General features: G+C 53.6%; 2 protein-coding genes across 2 annotated transcripts; both read right to left on the bottom strand.

Moving 5' to 3' along the window:
• Positions 1 to 7,752: 7,752 nt before the first annotated feature.
• On the bottom strand, positions 7,753 to 10,477 carry LOC114812132 (small nuclear ribonucleoprotein Sm D2-like). Its single transcript, XM_029065345.2, has 3 exons — positions 10,372 to 10,477; positions 8,182 to 8,361; positions 7,753 to 8,051 (listed from the first exon to the last, which is right to left on the bottom strand). Coding segments are annotated over exons 1-3 (357 nt in total). The 5' UTR covers positions 10,374 to 10,477; the 3' UTR covers positions 7,753 to 7,876.
• A 5,159-nt stretch (positions 10,478 to 15,636) lies between these two features.
• LOC114812076 (glutaminyl-peptide cyclotransferase-like protein) lies at positions 15,637 to 23,130 on the bottom strand. The gene is made up of 7 exons (XM_029064961.2): positions 22,744 to 23,130; positions 18,865 to 18,999; positions 18,235 to 18,516; positions 17,390 to 17,542; positions 16,551 to 16,650; positions 16,227 to 16,343; positions 15,637 to 16,023 (listed from the first exon to the last, which is right to left on the bottom strand). Exons 1-7 carry the CDS (start codon positions 23,128 to 23,130, stop codon positions 15,878 to 15,880), a joined length of 1,320 nt encoding a protein of 439 aa, XP_028920794.1. The 3' UTR covers positions 15,637 to 15,877.
• Between the last annotated feature and the right edge of the window lie 442 nt (positions 23,131 to 23,572).

The raw sequence follows: 23,572 nt of genomic DNA, 5'->3' as shown, positions 1-23,572 counted from the left end.
AGAGTGAGCGCTTCCCAGATACCAAAATGATGAGAAGGAGCGTGGCTCGGTGGAAAGAGCCCGGGCTGGGGAGTCAGAGGTCACGGGTTCGAATCCCCACTCTGCCACTTGTCAGCTGGGTGACTGGGGGCCAGTCACTTCACTTCTCTGGGCCTCAGTGACCTCATCTGGAAAATGGGGATGACGCGGGATCTACCTCGGCGCTTGGCACAGTGCTCTGCACAGAGTAAGCGCTTAACAAATACCAACATTATTATAGAGTGAACGAATGAGGGGCACGAATGGGGAGGCCATCAAGGTGCGGGTGAAGGGGAGGTGGCGGGGCCCGGGGCTGGGTTGGGGGGCTTCCTCCTGGTAACCCCAGTCCCTCCTCCCCGGTCCCCCCTCGGCCCCCTTCGGGTGGGCCGTGTCCGGGGGGGGGGATGGAGCCCGTCGGAGCCGCGCCCTCACGGGGTCCCCATTACCCTCCTACGGCTCCTGCCTCAGGAGGGGGAAAATGGCGCGCGCCTCAGGGCGCCGCGGGCAGAGGGGGGAGGGGGAGGGGGGAGGACGGAGGACGGAGGGGGAGGCGGCCCGGGCCCGGCGCGCGACGCGCGGGAAAGGCCAGCGCGAGGCTGGGGAGCCCCGACACGCGCCACACACCCACTGCGCAGGCGCCCGCCGCCAGGCCTCCAGGGGGCGGCGCGCGGGGGGAGGGGCGGGGAGGGCCGCCCGACGTTCTCCCTCAGCCTCGCCGCCCCCCGCGGGACACGCCCCCCTCACTCGAGCCCCGCCTCCTTCGACGCGCCCCGCCCCTCCCACCCCGAGACCCCGCCCCTCCGTCAAGCCCCGCCTCCTTCAACACGCCCCGCCCCAGATCACCCCGTGACCACGCCCCTTAATCGAGTCCCGCCCCCTTCCGCGCGCCCCCGCCCATCGCACCCCCATGACCACGCCCCCTGACTCAAGCCCCGCCTCCTCCAACACGCCCGCCCCTTGCACCCCACGACCACGCCCCCTCTCCAGAGCCCCGCCTCCTACAGCAGACCCCGCCCTTTCAGACCATGACCACGCCCCTTCCTCCAGCCCCCGCCTCCTTTGACGAGCCCCGCCCCTCTCACCCCATGGCCACGCCCCTTCACCAAGCCCGCCTCCTTCAACACGCCCCGCCCCTTTCACCACGTGACCCCTCCCCCTTCTCAAGCCTCGCCTCCTTTAACACGCCCCACCCCCAAACCATGCCCACGCCCCTTCTTCAAGCCACGCCCCCTCCAAAAGACCCCTTCCCTCCCATGACCACGCCCCTTTCTCGAGCCCCACCTCCTTCGATACGCCCCGCCCCTTTACACCATGGCCACGCCCTTTCTCCAGCCCCGCCTCCTCCGACATGACCCGCCCCTTCACCCCATGGCCACGCCCCTTCTTCAAGCCACGCCCCCTCCAAAAGACCCCTTCCCTCCCATGACCACGCCCCTTTCTCGAGCCCCACCTCCTTCGATACGCCCCGCCCCTTCACCCCATGGCCACGCCCCTTCTTCAAGCCCCGCCTCCTTCAACACGGCCCCACCTCTTCATCATCATCATCATAATAATGTTGGTATTTGTTAAGCGCTTACTATGTGCAGAGCACTGTTCTAAGCGCTGGGGTAGACACAGGGGAATCAGGTTGTCCCACGTGGGGCTCGCAGTTTTAATCCCCATTTGACAGATGACGAACTGAGGCCCAGAGAAGTGAAGTGACTTACCCACAGTCACCCAGCTGACAAGTGGCGGAGGCGGGATTCGAACCCATGACCTCTGACTCCCCAGTCTGGGCGCTTTCCACTGAGTCACGCTGCTAGAGCTCACCTCCTCCAAAAGGCCTTCCCAGACTGAGCTTCCCCTTTTCCCTCTGCTCCCTCTGCTGCCCCTCTACCCCCCCCCCCCAGCTAAGCCCCCTTTTCCCCCCCTTTTCCCTCTGCTCCTCCCCCTCTCCCTTCCCCTCCCCTCAGCACTGGGCTCGTCCGCTCAATTCTGTATATTTTTTACCACCCTATTTATTCTATTAATGAGGTGTACATCACCTTGATTCTACTTATTGCTAGTTTTAATGAGATGTACATCCCTTTGATTCTATTTATTGCTATTGTTTTTGTCTTTCTGTCTCCCCCCGATTAGACTGTAAGCCCGTCAGTGGGCAGGGACTGTCTCTCTCTGTTGCTGATTTGTCCATTCCAAGCGCTTAGTACGGTGCCCTGCACATAGTAAGCGCTCAATAAATACTATTGAATGAATGAATGAATGCTTGCTTCATCGCATGACCACGCCCCTTCCTCAAACCACGCCTCCTTTCCCCTGACCACGCCCCTTCCTCACCTGGCCCCGCCCCCGCCGTCCCGCCTCCTTTTCCCTGGCGCAGCCTCCTCCAGTTTCTCCCCTCTCCTCCCCTCCAGGTCCTGTCGTCTGACTTCGGGCTCTTCCTCGGTCTCCCACACCCTAACGGTAGGCGCCCCGCAAGCTCCCCGCAGCCCCATATATATGTGTATATATTATACTAATAATAGTATTTATTAAGCCCTTACTACGTGCCCAGCACTGTTCTCAGCGCTGGGGTAGATACAAGGTCATCAGGTGGTCCCACGCGGGGCTCACAGTCTTAACCCCCATTTGACAGACCAGGGAACTGAGGCACAGAGAAGTGAACTGACTTGCCCAAGGTCACGCAGCGGACAAGTGGGGGAGTCGGGATTATTCTTATGTTGGTATTTGTTAAGCTTTTACTATGTGCCACTGTTTTAAGCGCTGGGGTAGATACAGGGTAATCGGGTGGATCCCAAGTGAGGCTCACAGTCTTAATCCCCATTTTACAGATGAGGTAACTGAGACACAGAGAAGTGAAGTGATTGCCCAAAATCACACAGCTGACGGGTGGTTGGGCCGGGATTAGAACCCATGACACCTGACTCCTAAACCTGTGCTCTTTCCACTGAGCCACGCTGCTTCTCTCTCTCTCTCTCTCCATTCATTCATTCATACATTCAATCATTTATTAAGCCCTTACGGTGTGCACAACATTGAACTAAGTGTTTGGGACATTAAATAGTCCCGATTAGACTGTAAACTCCCGATTAGACTGTAAACCCGTCAAAGGGCAGGGACTGTCTCTATCTGTTGCCGACTTGTTCATTCCAGTGCTTAGTACAGTGCTCTGCACGTAGTAAGTGCTCAATAAATACTATTGAATGAATTGAATAAATAGTGACATTCCCTGCCTGCAACAAGCTTACAGCCCGGAGGGGGAGAGGGGGACGGGGACAGATATCAACACAAATATATATCTATACATATATCTATATCAACACAAATATATATCTATACATCTATCTCTCTATATAGATATATGTATATATATCTACAACCCAGCCCACACTCCACTCCTCTGCTGCTAACCTCACTGTGCCTAGCTCTTGCCTGTCCTGCCTGTCCTGCCGTCAATAATAATAACAATGATGGTATTTGTTAAGCGCTTACTGTGTGAGAAGTACTGTTCTAAGCTCTGGGGGGATACAAGGTGATCAGATTGTCCCACGTGAGGCTCAGTCTTAATCCCCATTTTACAGATGAGGTAACTGAGGCCCAGAGAAGTGAAGTGACTTGCCCAAAGTCACACAGCTGACGAGTGGTAGATCCGGGATTAGAACCCATGACCTCTGACTCCCTAGCCCGTGCTCTTTCCCCTGAGCCACCCTGTCAACCCCTGGTCTGTGTCCTATCTCTGGCCTGGAATGCCCTCGCTCCTCACATCTGCCAAACTAGCACACTTCCCCCCTTCAGAGTCCTCTGAAAATTCACCTCTTCCAGGAGGTCTTCCCAGACTGAGCCCCCCTTTTCCTCTTCTCCCCTCCCATTGCCCCAACTCCCTCCCTCTGCTCTACCCCACTCCCTGCCCCACAGCACTTGTGTATGTATGTACATATTTTATTCTATTTATTTTACTAATATGTATATATCTATAATTCTATTTATTTAAATTGATGATACGGATGCCTACTTGTTCTTTGTTTTGTTGTCTGTCTTCCCCCTTCTAGACTATGAGCCCATTGTTGGGTAGGGATTGTCTCTCTTTTTTGCCCAATTGTACTTTCCAAGTGCTTAGTACAGTGCTCTGCACACAGGAAGCGCTCAATAAATACAATTGAATATATATATATATGTATATATATATATATCTACATCTCCCACCCTGATCTCTCTCCCTCTCTGCAGTCTCACATTTCCTCTTGCCTTCAAGGCACCTCTTCTTGGATGTCCTCCCGTCACCTCAAGCTTTACATGTCCAAAATAGACCTCCTTATCTTCCCACCCAAACCCCGTCCTCCCCCTGACTTTCCCATCACACTAGACGGCACCACCATCCTTCCTGTCTCACGAGACCATAACCTTGGCGTTATCCTTGACTCCTCTCTCATTCAACCCACATAGTCAATCCATCACTAAATCCTGTCAGTCCCACCTTCGCAATTTTGCTAAAATACACTCTTTCCTCTCCTTCCAAACGGTTACCTCGTTAATACAATCACTCATCCTATCCCACCTGGATTACTGCCTCAACCTCCTTGCTGACCTTCCCACCTCCTGTCTCTTCCCACTCCAGTCCGTACTTCACTCTGCTGCTCGGATCATTTTTCTACAAAAACGTTCAGGACATGTCACCCCGCTCCTCAAAAAACTCCAGTGGTCGCCCATCCGCTTTCACATGAAAGTTGCCATTGTTCTTACGAGATGTTCTTCCCCTTGACTCTATTTATTGCTATTGTTCTTGTCTGTCTGTCTCCCCCGATCAGACCGTAAGCCCGTCAAAGGGCAGGGACTGTCTCTATCTGTTGCCGACTTGTTCATTCCAAGCGCTTAGTACAGTGCTCTGCACATAGTAAGCGCTCAATAAATACTATTGAATGAATGAATGAAAGAAAAACTCCTCACCATTGGTTTTAAAGCACTACACCACCTTGCCCCTTCCTGCCCTTCCCTAACTTCTCTCCTTCTACAACCCAGCCCTCACACTTTGCTTCTCTAACGCTAACCTTCTCATTTTGCCTCAATCTCGCCTGTCTCACCGTCTAATCTGGCCCATGTCCTGCCTCTGGCCTGGAATGGCCTCCCTCCTCAAACTGACAATGACTTTCCCCTCCTTCAAAGTCTTATTGAAGGCACATCTCCTCCAAGAGGCCTTCCCAGACTAAACCCTACTTTTCCCCACCACCCACTCTCTTCTGCATCACCCTGACTTTTTCTCTTTGCTCTTCTCCCACCTCCCAGCTCCACAGCACTTATAATAATAATGTTGGTATTTGTTAAGCGCTTACTATGTGCAGAGCACTGTTCTAAGCACTGGGGTAGATAGAGGGTAATCAGGTTGTCCCATGTGAGGCTCACAGTTAATCCCCATTTTACAGCTGAGGGAACTGAGGCACAGAGAAGTTAAGTGACTTGCCCACAGTCACACAGCTGACAAGTAGAAGAGCCGGGAGTCGAACTCATGACCTCTGACTCTGAAGCCCAGGCCCTTTCCACCGAGCCATGCTGCTTCCCCATACTTATGTACATTCCTGTAACATTTATTTGCGTTGATGTCTTTCTCCCCCACTCTAGCTTATTAAGGGCAGGGAATGTGACTGTTTACTGTTGTATTATACTCTCCCAAGCGCTTAGTACTGTGCTCTGCACACTGGAAGCACTCAATAAATATGACTGACAGACTGAATGAATAGAACTACCTTTAAGCTGCTTCCTGCTATATATTTTTAATGGAATTTGTTAAAGAGCTTATTATATGCCTGGCACTTTACTAACCACTGAGATAGATACAAGATAATCCGGTTGGTTACACAGTCCCTATCTCACACTAGGCTCAGTCTTAATCCCCATTATACAGATGAGGTAACTGAGGCCCAGAGAAGTGAAGTGACTTGCCCAAAGTCACACAGCTGACAAGTTGGCGGAGCCGGGATTAGAACCCACGACCTCTGACTCCCAAGCCCGTGCTCTTTCCACTAAGCTACGCTGCTCCTCACTGTGGGGTCACTCCCTCACGCTGTGGGATTAAAGTGTTTAAAGGATACAAACCCAAGTACGTAGGTAATATAGAAGGGAGGGTGAACAGGGTAGGGAAATGGGAGGTGAGATTGGGAAGGCTTTTGGGAGATGTGATTTGAGGAGGGTTTTGAAGATGGGAAAGATAAGCACTTAGTACAGTGCTCTGCACACAGTAAGCGCTCAATAGATATAATTGAATGAACGGGAAGACCGATAAGACTGTGGGATATGAAGGGGGAGGGGATTCCAGGCCAGAGGGAGAATGTGGGCAAGCAGCAAGAGAAACGAGATCAAGGTTCAGTGGAATACAGAATTAGATGTCGTTAGAGGAGTGGAGTGTGACGGCTGGGTTGCAGTAGGAGTTTAGAGAGGAAAGTAGCAGAGTGGGAGGTGACGGAAGTGTCTTTCAGCTGATGGTAAAGAGTTTCTGTTTTTTGTGGGGAGTGGATGGGCAACCACTGGAGGATTTGGAGGAGTGGGAAAGATGCAGACTGAACATTTTTAGAAAAATATGGGGAGATACTCAAGGCAGGGAGGCCAGTGAGTAGACTGATGCAGAAGTTGACAAGTTGAGTACAGTTTTTTGATTTTTTTTAAAAATATGGTATTTGTTTAGCACTATATGTGAATCTCTATACTGAGCACTGGGGTAGATGCAAACCAATCAGGTTGGACCTAGTCCATGTCCCTCATGGGGCTCACGGCCTTTACTCCCATGCCTATCAACCTTTGCATGAAACAAGTACTCCTCACTCTTGGCTTCGGAGCTCTCCATCACCTTGGCCCTTCCCACCTCGCCTCCCTTCTCTCCCTCTCCATCCCACCCCGTACACTCCGCTCCTCTGCCTCTCCCCTCCTCACGGTCCCCTGTTCATGCCTATCCCATCAACCCCTGACCCACATCCTACGGCTGTCCTGGAATGCCCTCCCTCCTCACCTCCGCCAAACTCTCTTCCCCTCTTCAAAGCCCTACTAGGAGCCAACCCCCTCTGGGAGGCCTTCCCAGACTGAGTCCCCCTTTCCCGCTGCTCCCGCTTCCCTCCCCCCGACCTTCTGCTCTTCCCACTTCCCTTCAGCACTGTGCTTATTTGTATATATTACTTATTACCCTATTTATTTTGCTAATGAGGTGTATATCTCCTTGATTCTATTTAGCTTGATGATGTTGTCTTGCTTTGTTCTGTTTTGCTTTTGCTCAATAAATACTATTGAATGAATGAATGAATTTGACAGATGAGGTAACTGGAGCACGAAGAAGTTAAATGACTTGCCCAAGGTCACACAGCAGACCAGTGACAGAGTCGGGATTAGAACCCAGGTCCTTCCGACTCTGAACATGTCTGAGCGACAGGGCATGGGGACCCTGTCTCCTGGGGGTACAGCCCGGGCCAGGCCTGCTTATGGAGGAGCACACTGGCACCTTTGTGCCCTGCCCCCGAGGTTCCTGGGCCACTAGTCTCCCACCTTCTATGGGCCCAAGCTCATTGGTATCAGCGATGCAGGAAAGGTGGGGTTTGGAACATTTCTGCTTCCCTGTTTGGGCCGGGCTTCTCTAGTTGGCCCTGGCAGTCCAGAGAGGGTGCCTCGCCTCTCCATCAGTGGGTGCAGTGCCAACCATCCTGTGAGAAAGGGTGAGGTGAAAGCAAGGCCGCGATGGGCAGCAGAGGAATCCCCACCCCAGACAGAATGAGAACGGCGAGCCTTCAGCAGACTGCTTTATTTACAAAACAACTGGAACTACAGGTAACAACACAATTAACAGCCTTTGGGGTTTTACTGCCTTCCACGAGGGTCTACGTGGCTTGGCAGGTGTCCGGCCCGGCTACTTGCCGGCGATCAGTGGGTTCCTGAGCACCACGATGACCGAATCTCCGCGCAGGAACATCTTGGAGATATAGCGGTCCTTGTTCACCGGCTTTGATTTCTTTCTGCCCTTGCCGCTCTTGGGCACCTCGGTCCACATCTCCTTCACGTTCTCCAGAACCATGTTGCAATGCCTGGCGGGGAAGGGCGGTGAGACCGACACCGGCCCCGGAGTCTGGCCGGGGGAAGACCTCCGCCCACCCCGCCCTGAGCTGGGCCACCAGAACAAACATTCCGCTCCCCCGTCCCCCGAAGGGCCCTCACCTGTCGAATGCCTTGACGCGGCCCAACAGTTTCTTGTTGTTTCTGCAGTTGATGAGAACCTGTGTGTTGTTCTTTACCGACTGGGTCAGCACCGACAGGGGCCCCGTGTTGAACTCCTCCTCCTCGCGCTTCTGCAGCTCCTCCGGGGTCATCTCGCTCTTGGGCTTGTTTAGGAGACTCCTGGATGGGGTGGACATAAGGTTGATGGGGAGATATGGGTACGGGAGAATTGATTTTCCCGCTTGGGTTCACAGAGTCCACTTCCCAAAGGCTCAGCATGGCATAGCCGTTCGACCACCGGCCTGGGAGTCAGAAGGTCATGGGTTCCAATCCCGACTCCGCCACTTGTCTGCCTTGGCACCTTGGGGAAAGTCACTTCTCTGTCCCTCAGTGACCTCGTCAAATAGGGATTGACTATAATTCTATTTATTTACGTTAATACCTGTTTACTTGTTTTGATGTCTTTCTCCCTCCCACCTCCCAGACTGTAAGGCCGGTATGGGCGGGGACCGTCTCTCTTGATTCCTGAATTGTACTTTCCAAGCGCTCAGTACAGCGCTCTGCTCAGAGTAAGCACTCGATCGTGGCTCAGTGAAAGAGCCCGGGCTTGGGAGTCAGAGGTCATGGGTTCTAATCCAGGCCCCGCCCCTTGTCAGCTGTGTGACACTGGGCAAGTCCCTTCACTTCTCTGTGCCTCAGTTCCCTCATCTGTCAAATGGGGATGAAGTCTGTGAACCCTACGTGGGACAACCTGATAACCTTGTATCTACCCTAGCGCTTAGAACAGTGTTTGGCACAGAGTAAGCGCTTAAATACCAACATTATTATTATTATTATGATTGAATGACTGTGAGCCCCACATGGGACAGAAGCTGTGTCCCACCCGATCTGCTTGGATCCACTCTGGTGCTAAGAACGACGCCTGGCACAGAGTAAGTGCTTATCAAGTATCATAACTATTAGGTCTTGGCCTGGCCAAGCGGGCCACCCCTCCCCCGATGCCCCCCATCCGGCAGAGCCGAGCTCCCACCCCCTAAAAAGCCACCGCTCTGGCAATAATAATGGTGGTGGCAATAATAATAATGGCAATAATAATAATGGTGGTATTTGTTAAGCAGCTTGGCACAGTGGAAAGAGCCTGGGCTTTGGAGTCAGAGGTCATGAGTTCGAATCTCAGCTCTGCCACTTGTCAGCTGTGTGACTTTGGGCAAGTCACTTCACTTCTCTGTGCCTTAGTTACCTCATCTGTAAAATGGGGGTGAAGACTGTGAGCCCCACGTGGGACAACCTGATTCCCCTGTGTCTATCCCAGCGCTTAGAACAGTGCTCTGCACATAGTAAGCGCTTAATACAAACATTATTATTAACATTATTATTAAGCGCTTACTATGTGCTTTGCATACCCCAGCGCTTAGAACAGTGCTCTGCACATAGTAAGCGCTTAACAAATACCAACATTATTATTAAGCGCTACGTGCTTTGCATACCCCAGCGCTTAGAACAGTGCTCTGCACATAGTAAGCGCTTAACAAATACCAACATTATTATTAAGCGCTACGTGCTTTGCATACCCCAGCGCTTAGAACTGTGCTCTGCACATAGTAAGCGCTTAAATACCAACATTATTATTAACATTATTATTAAGCGCTATGTGCTTTGCATACCCCAGCGCTCAGAACAGTGCTCTGCACATAGTAAGCGCTTAACAAATACCAACATTATTATTATTATTATTAAGCGCTTACTATGAGCTTTGCATACCCCAGCGCTTAGAACCGAGCTCTGCACATAGTAAGCGCTTAACAAATACCAACATTATTACTAACATTATAAGCGCTTACTATAAGCTTTGCATACCCCAGCGCTTAGAACAGAGCTCTGCCCATAGTAAGCGCTTAACAAATACCAACATTATTAACATTATTATTAAGCGCTTACTATGTGCACAGCACTGTTCTAAGCGCTGGGGGGGGGGGGAAACAAGGTGAACAGGTTGTCCCCCGTGGGGCTCACGGTTTTTAATCCCCATTTTGCAGATGAGGTCACTGAGGCCCAGAGAAGGGACTTGCCCAAAGTCACCCAGCTGGCAAGCGGCGGGGGCGGGATTGGAACCCATGACCTCTGACTCCCGAGCCCTTTCCACTGAGCCACGATGAATCTGCCCCCCGGATGAGCGGACCCGGAGCTCACATGGTGGCGGATGCGCTGCCTTCCCGCTTTCGGCTGCTCCTCCTGCTCCTCCTGCTGCTGCTGCTGCAGGCGCGCCGGCCTCCTACGTCATCTGCCCGCGTCGCCTTTGCCCGCGTCGCCTCCCTGTGACGTAGTTCCGGCCCCCGCGGGCGGGTCACGTGGGCAGCGGGCGGGAGGGAGGGGCCGTTGCCATGGCGACCGGCTCGTCCTCGCCCTGCGGCACGTGACCCCCGTGACGCGGGTCCCCCGACGTTGTCGGGGCCCCCGACAGGTAAATTACAATAATAATGATATTTGTTAAGCGCTTATTAGGTGCCAAACGCTGCTCTAAGCGCTGGGGTGGATCCAAGCAAATCCGGTGGGACACGGGCCCTGCCCCACGTGGGGCTCCCAGGCTCACTCCCCATTTTACAGGCGAGGGAGCTGAAGCCCGGAGAACAATAATAATAATAATAATAATACTGGTATTTGTTAAGCGCTTACTAGGTACCAAGCACTGCTCTAAGCGCTGGGGCGGATCCAAGCAAAGTGGGTTGGACGCAGTCGCTGCCCCCCTTGGGACTCACAGTCTTAATCCCCTTTTTACAGAGGAGGGAACAGAGGCCCAGAGAAGAAGAATAATAATGATGGTATTTGTTATAAGCGCTTACTACGTGCCAAGCACTGTTCTAAGCGTTGGGGGAGATGCAAGCATGTCCCACGTGGGACTCACAGTCTTAATCCCCTTTTTACAGACGAGGGAACAGAGGCCCAGAGAAGAATAATAGTAATGATGGTATTTGTTATAAGCGCTTACTACATGCCAAGCACAGTTCTAAGCGCTGGGGGAGATGCAAGCTTGTCCCACCTGGGTCTCACAGTCTTAATCCCCTTTTTACAGACGAGGGAACAGAGGCCCAGAGAAGAATAATAATAACGATGGTATTTGTTATAAGCGCTTACTACATGCCAAGCACTGTTCTAAGTGCAGGGGGAGATGCAAGCTTGTCCCACGTGGAACTCAGTCTTAATCCCCATTTTACAGATGCGGTAACTGAGACACAGAGAAGTTAAGTGGCTTGCCCAAGGTCACACAGCAGAGAAGTGGCAGAGGCGGGATTAGAACCACATCCTCCGACTCCCAAGCCCGTGCTCTTGCCACTAAGCCACGCTGCTTCTGGTAATTTGTTAAGGTCTTATGTGGTACTATTAATAATGATCATAATAATTGTGGTATTTGTTTCAGCTTTTACTATGTGCCAGACACCGGACTAAGCGGCTGGTGTAGATACAAGATAGGCCCCACGCCGGACTCAAGAGTCCAGGTAGGACGGAGAATACATATTGAACCCTCATTTTTGCAGATGATGGATATCGTGGAGAAGTTAAGTGAGTTGCCCAGGGTCACACAACAGGCAAGTGGCAAAGCTGGAATTAAAACTCAGGTCCTCAGACTCATTCATTCACTCAGTGTATTTATTGAGCACTTACTGTGTACAAAGCACTGTACTAAGCGCTTGGGCGAATACAATATAACGATAAACAGATACGTTCCCTGCCTAGAATGAGCTCACAGCCTAGAGGAGGAGACAGGTATTAATACAAATAAATGAATAATTTACAGATATATTCATAAGTGCCATGGGGCTGGGAGGAGGAATGAATAAAGGGAGCAAGACAGGGAGATACAGAAGGGAGTGGGAGGAGAGGGGAGAAGGGCTTAATCAAGGAAGGCTTCTTGGAGATGTGTCTTCAATAAAGCTTTGAAGTGGGGAAGAGCAAGTGTCTGTCAGAAATGAAGAAGGAGGGCGTTCCAGGCCAGACGCAGGATGTGGGCGAGAGGTTGGCGGCAAGGTAGACAAGATCGAGGCATGGTGAGAAGGTTGGCATTAGGTGAGAGAAATGTGTGGGCTGGGTCGTAGTAGGAGGGAAGCGAGGTGAGGTTGGAGGGGGCAAGGTGATGGAGGACTTTAAAGCCAATGGTAAGGAGTTTTTGTTCGATATGAAGGTGGATGGGCAGCCACTGGAGGTTCTTAAGGAGGGTGAATGTTTTTGTAGAAAAATGATCCGGGCAGCAGAATGAAATATGGACTGGAGTAGGGAGAGACAGGGCAGGGAAGACAGCAAAGAAGCTGACAGAGTATTCAAAGCGGGATAGGATAAGTGCTTGGATTAATGTAGCAGATTGGATGGAGAGGAAAGGGCGGATTTTAGCAATGTCGTGAAGGTCGAACCGACCGGATTTAGTGATAGATTGAATATGTGGGTTGAAGGGGAGGAGTCAAGGATGACGTTAAGGTTACGGGCTTGGGAGACAGCAAGGATGACAGTGCTGTCTACGGTGATGGGAAAGTCAGGGGAAGGGCCAGATTTGGATGGGAAGATAAGGAGTTCTGTTTTTGACATGTAAAGTTTGAGATGATGGGAAGACTTCCAGGTCTTTAAGGCAGGAGGAGATGTGAAACTGCAGCGAGGGAGAGGAAATCAGGGCTGGAGAGGTAGATTTGGATATCATCCACATAGAGGTGGTAGTTGAATTTATAGGAGCGAATGAGTTCTCCAAAGGAGTGGGTGCAGGTGGAGAGTAGAAGGGGACCCAGAACTGAACTCTGAGGAAAACCCACAATTAGGGGGTAGGAGGCAGAGGAGGAGCCCGTGAAAGAGACCGAGAGTGAGCAGCCAGAGAGACAGGAGGAAAACCAGAAGAGGATGGTGTCAGTGAAGTCGAGTTTGGATCACGTTTCCAGGGAAAGGGGGTGGTCAACAGTGTCGAAGGCAGCTGAGAGGTCAGGGGGCACTGGGATGGAGTAGGGACTATTCGGTTTGGCAAGAAGGAGATCATCTGTGACCTTTGTGAGGGTGGTTTCTGTTGAGTGAAGGGGTTGGAAGACAGATTGGAGGGAGTCCAGGAGAGAATTGGAGGAGAGGAACATGCGACAACGGGTGTAGATGACTCACTCAAGGAGTTTAAAGAGGAATGGCAGGAAGAAGATGGGGCAATAACTGGAAAGCTGTGGGGTCAAGGGAGGGTTTGTGTTTTTTTTTTAGGAAAGGGGAGATATGGGCGTGTGTGAAAGCAGTGGGAAAGAAGCCATTGGAGAGCAAACAGTTGAAGATGGCGTTGAAGGAGGGAAGAAGGGAGGAGGCAAGTGTTTTGATAAGGTGTGAAGGCTTGGAGTAGGATACACAGGCCCGAGGGGGTGGATTGTGAGAGAAGGCAGATTTCCTTTGAGATACTCCTGGAAAGATGGGAGATTTGAAGAATGGGCAGAAGGAGGGAAGGACTGAGGAGGCACAGGGGAGACTTTAGGGAGATCAGGCTGGATAGTTCAATTTTCTCAATAAAGTAAGTGGCAGGTCTTTAGGGACAAGAGATCAGGGAATAGACAGGAGGTTTGAGAAGGAAGTTAAAATGTCTGGAACAACTGGCAAGAGTAATGGGCAGAGGTATCACTAAAGATGGAGAAACTGGGGAACAGAGAAGTGCTTTGAGAATCAGCACGGCCTAGTGGAAAGAGCCGCTACCTGGGACTCAGAGGACCTGGGTTCTAATCCCAGTTCCACCATGTACCTGCTGTATGACCGTGGGCTAGTCACATAACTTCTCTGTGCCTCAGCTCCCACATCTGCCAAATGGGGATTCAATGCCTGTTCTCCCTCCTACTAAAAATGTGGGACCGTGATTATCTTGTATCTACCCCAGTGCTTAGTACAGTGCTTGGCTCATGGTAAGTCCCAGCCCCACAGCACTTAAGGACATATCTGTTAATTATTTATTCATATTAATGTCTGTCTCCCCCTCTAGGCCTGTAAGCTCACTGTGGACAGGGAATGTGTCTGTTTATCGTTATACTCTCCAAAGTGCTTAGTAGAGTGCTCTGCACACAATAAGCACTCAGTAAATATGACTGACTGAAATCCTTAACAGATGCCAAAATTATTATTATTCCTCAAGGTCATAGAGCAGACAAGTAGAAGACCAGGGATTAGAACACTGGTCTCCTGGCTTTCAGTCCTGTAGTGTAGACAGTGGATAGAGCCCGGGCCTGGGAGTCAGAAAGACCTGGGTTCTAAACTCAGCTCCGTCACTTGTCTCCTGGGTGACTTTGAGCAAGTCGCTTAATTTCTCTAGGCCTCAGTTACCTCCTGTGTAAAATGAGGATTAAGACTGAGCTCCATGTGGGACAGGGACTGTGACCAACTTGATCAGCTTGTATCTACCCAGTGCTTAGTACAGTGGCTGGCACATAGTGAACTCTGAAAAAGTACCATTTAAAAAAAAAAGTCATGCAGCTTTTCAGTCTATCGATAGTATTTATTCACCATCTAATATATGCAGAGCACTGACCTAAACTTCTGGAAGAGTACCATAGAGTTAGTAAACAATCCCTGCCCTCAGTGATCTTAGTTTAGCAAAATTTTCTTTTAATAGCATTTGTTAAGCACGTACCATGTGTCCACCTTGTTTTAAGCACCAGGGTAGATACAAGTTAACCAGGTCGGACACGGTCCCTGAGTTTTCATCAAATCTTTAGCGCTTGTGTATACACGATTCCTGAACTGTGCATTCAAGTATTTATTCTGATTACTCTCTTTGTAACTATTTTATTTGTTTATTTCATTAGTAGTGTAGTCTAGTGGAAAGAGCATTGGCCTGGGACTCAGAGCACCTGGTTTCTAAATCTCGCTCTGCCACTTGTCTGCTGTGTGACCTTGGGCAAGTCATTTAATTTGTGCCTCGGTATCCCCATCTGTCAAATGGGAATGAAATGCCCGGTCTCCCTCCTTCTCTTTCTTTCGTAAAGCGCTTACTAGATGTCCAACACCGTTTTAAGCACTAGGGTAGATACAAAATAATTAAGTTGGAAACAGTCCCTCTCCCGCGGGAGCCTCAGAGTCTAAGTAGGAGGGCGAACAGGTGAACTGAGGCCCAGGGAAGTTAAGTGACTTGCCCAAGGTTACACAGCAAGCAATTGGCAGATCTAGGATTTGAACCCAGGTCCTCTAACTCCCAGGCCCCTGCTCTTTCCACTAGGCCGTGCTGCTTCTCATTGACCACCTGTAACTCTCCCCTCTCCGTCCCCTGACTATCCCTCCACCAACCCAGATCGGGCACTAAACTGTGGTTCCATCGACACCCTTTGGAATCTGCCGGTGTTTCAGGCCACACAGACCAGCCCCCTGTCCCCGTGGCTTCACCGGAGGGCGCTTTGCTTGACCAAGGGCCAGGGAAGGGGCCGGCGAGGGAGGGGGCCGGCTAGGGAGCGCCTAATCAGGACACGAGGCTGCTGGAAGCTACCGATGGAATCTATTTTCAAACAGGGCAATGGCTGAGACCAAGTCGGGAGGCTTCCCCAATCCCGCAATCCCGCTGGCCCTCGCCCCCCTCGGCCCAGGGGCGACCCCGCAGTTCTGGTCCTCTGGCCGGGGCGAGGGGAGTCGAGGCGGCGGTGGTCAGCGACCACCTGAAGGGCCGAGGCTGTCCTGGCCCCCGGGCTGAGCTATCCCGCTCTGGTGCTGGACGCCGCTAAAGGCCCAGACACTCGGCCAGGAAGACGACGAGGATGCGGCTGAGGTTGCGGACGGTGGGAGGATCCAAGTTCTCCTCCGTGTCAGCGGGCGTGTGCCAGACCGTGGGGAAGGGGGTGGCGATGAGGTGCAGGACCGGCACCCCTGGACGGGCGGAGGGGAGAAGGGAGAGGCTCGGCACGGCACCCTTACCCATGGTGAGAGAATCGCAGGGGACGGGTGGGGAAGTAAGTACAGGGGTGGAAATGACCCCATCTCCCTCCAATTCCCTTCATTTCTCAGCCCTGGGGCCGCCTCTGGTCCGGGGCCTGGGGGGATGGAGCGGGGTGGTCCGGGGCACCAGATACCTCTGCGGAGGAAGGGCGCGTGGTCATCGTCCACAGGGCCGTAGGGAGTCCCCTGCTGGAAGTACAACTCCTCCCGGGGGTGGGATTCCAGGAGGCCCAGCCGATGCAGTCGCTTCTCTGTGGGGAGGGGACCCGGGGGGAAACCGTGACCCTCGAGGTGACGGGACGGGAGGGTCTGCCTTCTATCCTCTCCACCGACCTCAAGGGACTGAAGGGGAATTGCCAGCCTTCATCCCGGGGTGAGGCCTGGGCTCCCGCTTACTTCTCCCCCTCCCCACCGCCCCCCCTCTGCCCCGAGACCGGCGCGGGGTGGGCGGGCGGTACCGATGCCGACGAGCCGCTGGAACCAGGAGGCCGTGCGGGGGAAGTGGCTGTGGATGGAGAGGCCAGGGGCGCCCAGCAGATCCAGGAGCACGAACAGTTCCTGACAGAAGGGGGAAAGGAGAGGAGAAGCGGTGGGACACGAGAGGGGACAAGCAGCATGGCCTAGTGGACAGGGAGTTGGAAGGACCCAGATTCTAATCTCGGCTCCGCCACCTGTCTGCTGTATAACCTTGGGCAAGTCAGTTCACTCCTCTGGGCCTCAGTTCCCTCATCTGGAAAGTGGGGATTGAGACGTGAGCCCCGCGTGGGACAGGGACTTTGTCCAACCTGATTAGCTTGTATCCACCCCAGTGCTCAGCACAGTGCCTGGCGCATAGTAAGCACTTACAATTATTATTACTATTGTTATACTGTACTTTCCCAAGCACTTAAAAACAGTGCTCTACACACAAAAAGTGCTCCATAAATATGATTGATTGCCTCAGTTACCTCCTCTGTAAAAGGGGGATTAAGACTGTGAGCCCCATAAGCTCGTTGTGGGTAGGGAGTGTGTTTATTGTTGTATTGGACTCTTCCAAGCGGTGCTCTGGCCACAGTAAGCGCTCAATAAATATGATTGAATGCATATGGGACATGGACTGTGTCCAACTTGATTAGCGCTTTATATAGTGCCTGGCACATAGTAAGCGCTTAACAAATACCATTAAAAAAACGAGAGGGTAGGGGGACTAGCCTCGAGCCTATCCAGGCAGCCGCTGACGGGGCAGGGGGATCCTAGTCTGCCCCATCTCTACTGTGCCCCCGAGGCCTCAGGCAGTACAGGGGTGCAGGGCACTCACAATAGCTTCCAGCTGGGAGGCGCCAGGGCCGTGGGGCGTCTTCTCCATACGCCGGGCGAGGTGCCGGGCGCCGTACAAGGAGTCCGTGGGGCTCCACTCCTCGAACGCCTCCTCCCCGTCCAGGAACAGCAGCTGGAGCGTCATGGGGGACCCCTGGGGGGACGGGAGGGTGGGCCCGGCTCACCCCGCAGCGCCCCGGCCCCCCATACCCGTCAGATGACTCTCCCCCCTACACCTCCAAAACCTTACTGAAGGCACATCTCCTAGAGGCCTTCCCTAAGCCCACTTTTCTTCTACTCCCACTCCCTTCTACGTTGAACTGACTTGGGAGAAGGAGGGTGGTGTAGTGGATAGAGCATGGGACCAGGGTCTAATCCCAGCTCCGCCACTTTTCTGCTGTGGGACCGTGGGCAGGTCACCTCAGATCTCTGGGCCTCAGTTATCTCATCTGTAAAATGGAGATTACGACCGTGAGTCCCCCGGGGGACAGGGACTGCGTACACCCTGATTAGCTTGTATCTATATCAGTGCTTAGAACAGGGCTTGGCACATAGTAAGCGATTAACAAATACCATCATCATTATTTTTGTTCCCCGTCCCAGGCCTACAGCACTTATATACTTATCTGTAATTTCTTAATTTAGATTAATATGTCTCCCCCTGCCCTCCCCCTCTCCGGACTGTAAGCTCGTTGTGGGCAGGGAATGTGTCTGTTCCAGCGTTGTACCGTCCTCTCTCAAGCCCTTAGTCCGGTGCTCTGCACAGTGTAGGTGCTCACTAAATAGGATTGACGGATGGACCGTCTGACCGACGGCCCCCAGGAGCCCCGCCGCGCGGTCCGGTACCTCCTCCTTGGCCTGGCGGAGCTCGGGGTCCAGGGCTCGGGCCAGCTCCAGGAGCAGGGCGCAGGGCACGGCCGAGTCTGAGGCCCCCAGGAAGGGCCCTTCTTCCGGCGGGAAGTACTTGGAGTCGTAGTGACAGGCCAAGACCAGGCGGCGGGGGGCCTCGGGGGCCAGCGTGGCCACCACGTTGGCGAAAGGGATGGTCCCGCGTGGGGTGCGAGCGGAAAAGCCGTCCAGCTCCACGTGCCAGCCGGCGCCCAGGGCCCGCAGCTCCCTCTCCAAGAACTGGGGGGCAGAGACGCGGAGTCGGGGGTCGGGGTGACTAGCAGGGTGAGGAGAGCCTGGGCCAGCCGGATGCTTGCAGCAGCGGCCCCCGAAGGTCCCCAGGCTCACGGGCAACCCAGCCCGGGCCCTCTGCCCATCCTGGGTCGGGGCTGCTCAGCCCCTGGACCCTCACGGCCCATCCCCAGCCCCTCACCGCCCAGCCCCCGATCACCACGGTCCCAGCCCCTCACCGGCCAGCCCCAGGATCGCCACGGTCCCGGCCCCTCACCGCCCAGCCCCAGATGGCCACAGCCCCGGCCCCTCATAGCCTAACCCCGGCCCCTCACCTCCAGGCCCCCGGCCCCTCACCTGTCGGACGCGCAGGTTCCCGGGGCTGCCCGGGCTCCGCTCGACCAGCAGCGGCCGCAGGTACGTGCCCCAGAGACGCCGCGCATCCAGCTGGCTCAGGAACTGCTGCAACCGGGCCCGAGGAAGACTGCGGAGCTGGAGCGGGGAGGGGGGGAATCGATCCATCAATCATATTTGATCAATCAATCTCCCTCTAGACTCTAAGTTCGCTGCGGGCAGGGAATGTATCTGTTTATTGCTGTATTGTACTCTCCCAAACAGTATGGTGCTCTGCACATAGTAAGCACTCAATAAATATGATTAAATGAATGAATGTATTGAGCGCTTACAGGGTATAGAGCACTGTACTAATCGCTTGGCAGAGCACAGAAGAACAGAATTGGTAGACACGTTCTCTGTCCATAACACGCTGACAGTCTTGATGAGGAGACGGACTGTGATGTTATCTGGGAGAGGTGAATAATGGATGCAAATCCAAGGGCAGAGATGACGCAGAAGGGAGTGGGAGAAGAGGACATGAGGGCTTCATTGACCTGTTGGAGGAGAGAAGCCGTGTGGTCTAGTGGAAGGAGCACGGGCCTGGGAGTCAGCAAACCTGGGTTCTAATCCCAGCTCTACCACTTGTCTCCTAAGTGACTTGGGCAAGTCACAACTTTTCTGGGCCTCAGTTATCTCAGCTATAAAATAGCGAGTGTGAGATCTCAGTTATCTCAGCTATAAAATAGCGAGTGTGAGATCTATGTGGGTCAGGGGTTATTTCCAACCAGATTAACTTGTTTCTACCTCAGAGCTTAGTAGAGTGCCTAGCATACAGAAAGCCCTTAACAAATACCCCCTCCCCCCCCCCCCCCCAAAGAAAGATAGATGTGTTTTTAATGAGGTTTTGAAGGTGGGTAGAGTGAGTGTCTGTCAGATAAGAAGAGGGAGGTTGTTCCAGGCCAGTGGCGTGACATGGTGATAGTTTGGAGGCGAGATATATGATATCGTGTGGCCTAGTGAATAGAGAATGGGCCTGGGAATAAAAAGGACCTGGGACTTTTCTGCTTGTCTGCTTCATGACCTTGGGTAAGTCACTTCACTTCTCTGGGTCTCAGTTATCTCATCTGTAAAGTGGGGATCAAGACTGTGAACCCCATGTGGGACTTGGACTGTGTCCAACCTGATTACCTTGTATCTATCCCAGCGCTTAGAACACCGCCTGGCACATAGCGCTTGGCATTAGGGGAGCAAAGTGTAGAGGCTGAGCTGTACTAATAATAACTGTGCTATATGTTAAGTGCTTACTATGTTTAGGCACCGTTCTAAGCATTGGGATAGATACAAGATAATCAGGTTGGACACAGTCCATCCACCTAGGCGTCACAGTCTTAATCCTGTTTTGCAGATGAGGGAACTGAGGCCCAGAGAAGTGAAGTGACTTGCCCAAGGTCACACAGCAGACAAATGGCAGAGAGAGAATCAAAACCCAAATCCTTCTGACCCCCAGGCCCGTGTTCTATCCACTAGGCCACGCTGCTCCCCAGTCGGTGAAGCTTCCTATTGTTCTATTTATCATACCGTCCTTTTCCAAGCGCCTAGAACAATGCTCTGCACACAGTAAGCGCTCAATAAATATGACCGAATGAATGAGTGCGAGTAGCAAGGTGAAGTAGGAAGGGGCAAGGGGACGGTGGTGAGGGAAGAAGCGCTCTCAGGGCTCGAACAGCAGGCGGCAGGCACCTGGCAGGCCCAACGGTGGGCGGGACGTCGGGGACCGGCCACACCGGCCTCGGGGCAGCCGGGCCCAGCCGGGGGCTTCCTCTGTCTCACTAGGGGAAGGTTGACAGTTGACAGTTCCTTGGCAGCAGGGTTAGCGGCCTTTACCACTCTCTCTCCCAATACGCGTCCAATAAACTCTAAGAATTCTAACCAATTCTTCGAATCTTCTTAGAATTCTTCTTATTCTTAGAATTCTTTGAATTCTTCTTAGAATTCTTCTCATTCTAATAAATCAGGCACCCAATAAATTCTACTGGTTGATTAACTAAGGAAGTAGCGTGGCCTCAAGGAAAGAGGCAAGGGTCTGGGAGTCAAAGGACCTGGGTTCTAACCTGCCACTTGTCTGCAGTGTGACCCTGGGCAAGTCACTTGTGGACAGGGAATGTACCCATTTTTAGTGTTATAATGTACTCATCCAAGCGCTTAGTACAGTTCTCTGCACACTATAAGCGCTCAGTAAATACGACGGAATTGAAATGCACTTCTCAGGGGTTCAGTTCCCGTATCCGCCAAATGGGGTTATCGACTAGGAACTCCACGTGGGGCATGAACTCCATCCAGCCTGATTAGCTCGTGTGCACCGCAGCGCTTAGCAGTAATAATAATAATAACAATGGTATTTGTTAAGCGCTTACTATGTGCCAAACACTATTTTAAGCGCTGAAGTAGATACAAGGATTCTAATCCCGACTCTGCCACTTGTCAGCTGTGTGACTTTGGGCAAGTTACTTAACTTCTCTGTGCCTCAGTTCCCTCATCTGTTAAGACTGTGAGCCTCATGTGGGACAACCTGATTACCCTGAATCTACTCCAGCGCTTAGAACAGTGCTTGTCACATAGTAAGCGCTTAACAAATACCATCATTATTATTACGAGGTAATCAGTTTGTCCCACGTGGGGCTCACAGTCTTTAACCCCATTTGACAGATGAGGTCACTGAGGCCCAGAGAAGTTAAGCGACTTGCCCAAAGTCACACAGCTGACAAGTGGCGGAGTCGGGATTAGAACCCACGACCTCTGACTCCCAAACCCGTGTTCTTTCTCGCACTGATTCATTCAGTTGGATTTATTGAGCGCTTACTGTGTGCAGAGCACTGTACTAAGCGTTTGGGAAAAGACAGTATGATAACAGAACAATAGGAAGGTTCACCCACTGGGAAGCAGCACGGCCTCGTTGATAGAGCAGGGCCCGGGAGTCAGAAGGACTTGGGTTCTGATTCTGCCCCTTGTCTGCTGTGTGATCTTGGGCAAGTCACTTGACTTCGCTGGGCCTCAGTTCCCTCATCTGAACTTCGCTGCTTCTAATACCTCTGATGCCTCTGAGAGAAGCAGCGTGGCTCAGTGGAAAGAGCCCGGGCTTGGGAGTCAGCGGTCACGGGTTCGAATCCCGGTTCCGTGGCTTGTCAGCTGCGTGACTTTGGGCAAGTCACTTCACTTCTCTGGGCCTCAGTGACCTCATCTGTCAAATGGAGATGAAGACTGTGAGCCCCACGTGGGGCAACCTGATCACCTTGTATCTCCCCAGCGCTTAGAACAGTGCTCCGCACCTAGCAGGCACTTAACAGATACCAACATTATTATTAGCGTGGCTCAGTGGAAAAAGCATGGGCTTTGGAGTCAGAGGTCATGGGTTCAAATCCCAGCTCGGCCACTTGTCAGCTGTGTGACTTTGGGCAAGTCACTTAACTTCTCGGTGCCCCAGTTCCCTCATCTGCAAAATGGGGATGAAGAGTGTGAGCCCCACGTGGGACAACCCGATTCCCCTGTGTCTACCCCAGCGCTTAGAACAGTGCTCGGCACAGAGTAAGCGCTTAACAAATACCAACATCATTATTATTGTCCGCTGTGTGACTTTGGGCCAGTCACTTCACTGGGCCTCAGTCGTCCCATCTGTCAAATGGGGATGAAGACGGTGAGCCCCACGGGGCCCAACCCGATCAGCTTGGATCCCCCCCAGCGCTTGGAACAGTGCTTTGCACAGAGGGAGCGCCGAACAAATGCCGTCATCATCATCAATCTTAGTGCCTAGCACAGTGGAAGCGCTTAGCAGGTACGGGGGAAGGGCGGCTGCCGAGTGGGTGTGCGGCCCGGCCGGGGTGGGGGCGTCGTGGGGGTCCTCACCTTTGGGTGCCCCCGTGGCGGGGCCGGGCCCGCCCGCTCCTCGCCGCCGCCCGGGCCCCAGGCCACGTAGAGCCCCGCGGCCGCGGCCAGGCCCAGCAGCAGCAGCAGCAGCGGGGCCGGGGGCAGGCGGCTCCGCGCCGGCGGCGAGGCCCCGCACTCGGCGCCCCGCGTCCGCAGCCGCCCCCGCCCGCCCCCGCTCCCTTTCCGCATGGCCGCGAACCGGAGCCGGAGCCGGAGGCGGAGCCGGGCCGGGGGCGGGGCCGCAGCCCCTCCGCGGCAAGCTCCGCCCACTCGCCGCGCTCTGGCCAATGGGAGCAGCGCCCGCCCCACGCGGGACCCGCCCACCCGAGCCCTTCTGGCCAATGGGCGCGGCTCGCGTCCTGTCATCGCGAAAGGGGCGGGGCCACCCCTCCCTGCTCCGGCCCTTCTGGCCAATGGGAGCGGCTCCCGCCCCGTAAGCGCGAGAGGGGCGGGGCCACAGCCTTCCCGCGCAGGCCCCGCCCACCCCGAGCCCTTCTGGCCAATGGGCGCGGTTCCCGGCCTGTCATCGCGAAAGGGGCGGGGCCCCATCTTCCCTGCGCAGGCCCCGCCCATCCCGGGCCCTTCTGGCCAATGGGCGCGGCTCCCGCCCCGTGAGCGCGAAAGGGGCGGGGCCACAGCCTCCCCGCGCAGGCCCCGCCCACCCCGAGCCCTTCTGGCCAATGGGCGCAGCGCCCTCCGTGAGTGGCAGCGGGAGGCCACGCCTCTCAGGGCGGGCGGACGCCGCTTCCCGCCCCACGGAAGTCATTCATTAATAACAATAATAATAATAATGTTGGTATTTGTTAAG

Source organism: Ornithorhynchus anatinus, chromosome 5, assembly GCF_004115215.2.
Source record: "Ornithorhynchus anatinus isolate Pmale09 chromosome 5, mOrnAna1.pri.v4, whole genome shotgun sequence".
In the NCBI taxonomy this organism is placed as follows: domain Eukaryota; kingdom Metazoa; phylum Chordata; class Mammalia; order Monotremata; family Ornithorhynchidae; genus Ornithorhynchus; species Ornithorhynchus anatinus.
This window is presented reverse-complemented; position numbering and strand designations above follow the sequence as displayed.

Bases quoted from the DNA above. Each gene is read 5' to 3' on its own strand.
- LOC114812132 (XM_029065345.2), bottom strand. The intron at 8,052-8,181 runs GTGAGGGCCCTT...CTTCCCCGCCAG, and splicing joins CGCGTCAAGGCATTCGACAG to GCATTGCAACATGGTTCTGG.
- LOC114812076 (XM_029064961.2), bottom strand. From the start codon at position 23,130: ATGACAGGACGCGAGCCGCGCCCATTGGCCAGAAGGGCTCGGGTGGGC. The intron at 16,651-17,389 runs GTGAGTGCCCTG...CCCTTCTGTCAG, and splicing joins CCTCCCAGCTGGAAGCTATT to GAACTGTTCGTGCTCCTGGA. The intron at 16,024-16,226 runs GTATCTGGTGCC...CCGCCCGTCCAG, and splicing joins CGCGCCCTTCCTCCGCAGAG to GGGTGCCGGTCCTGCACCTC.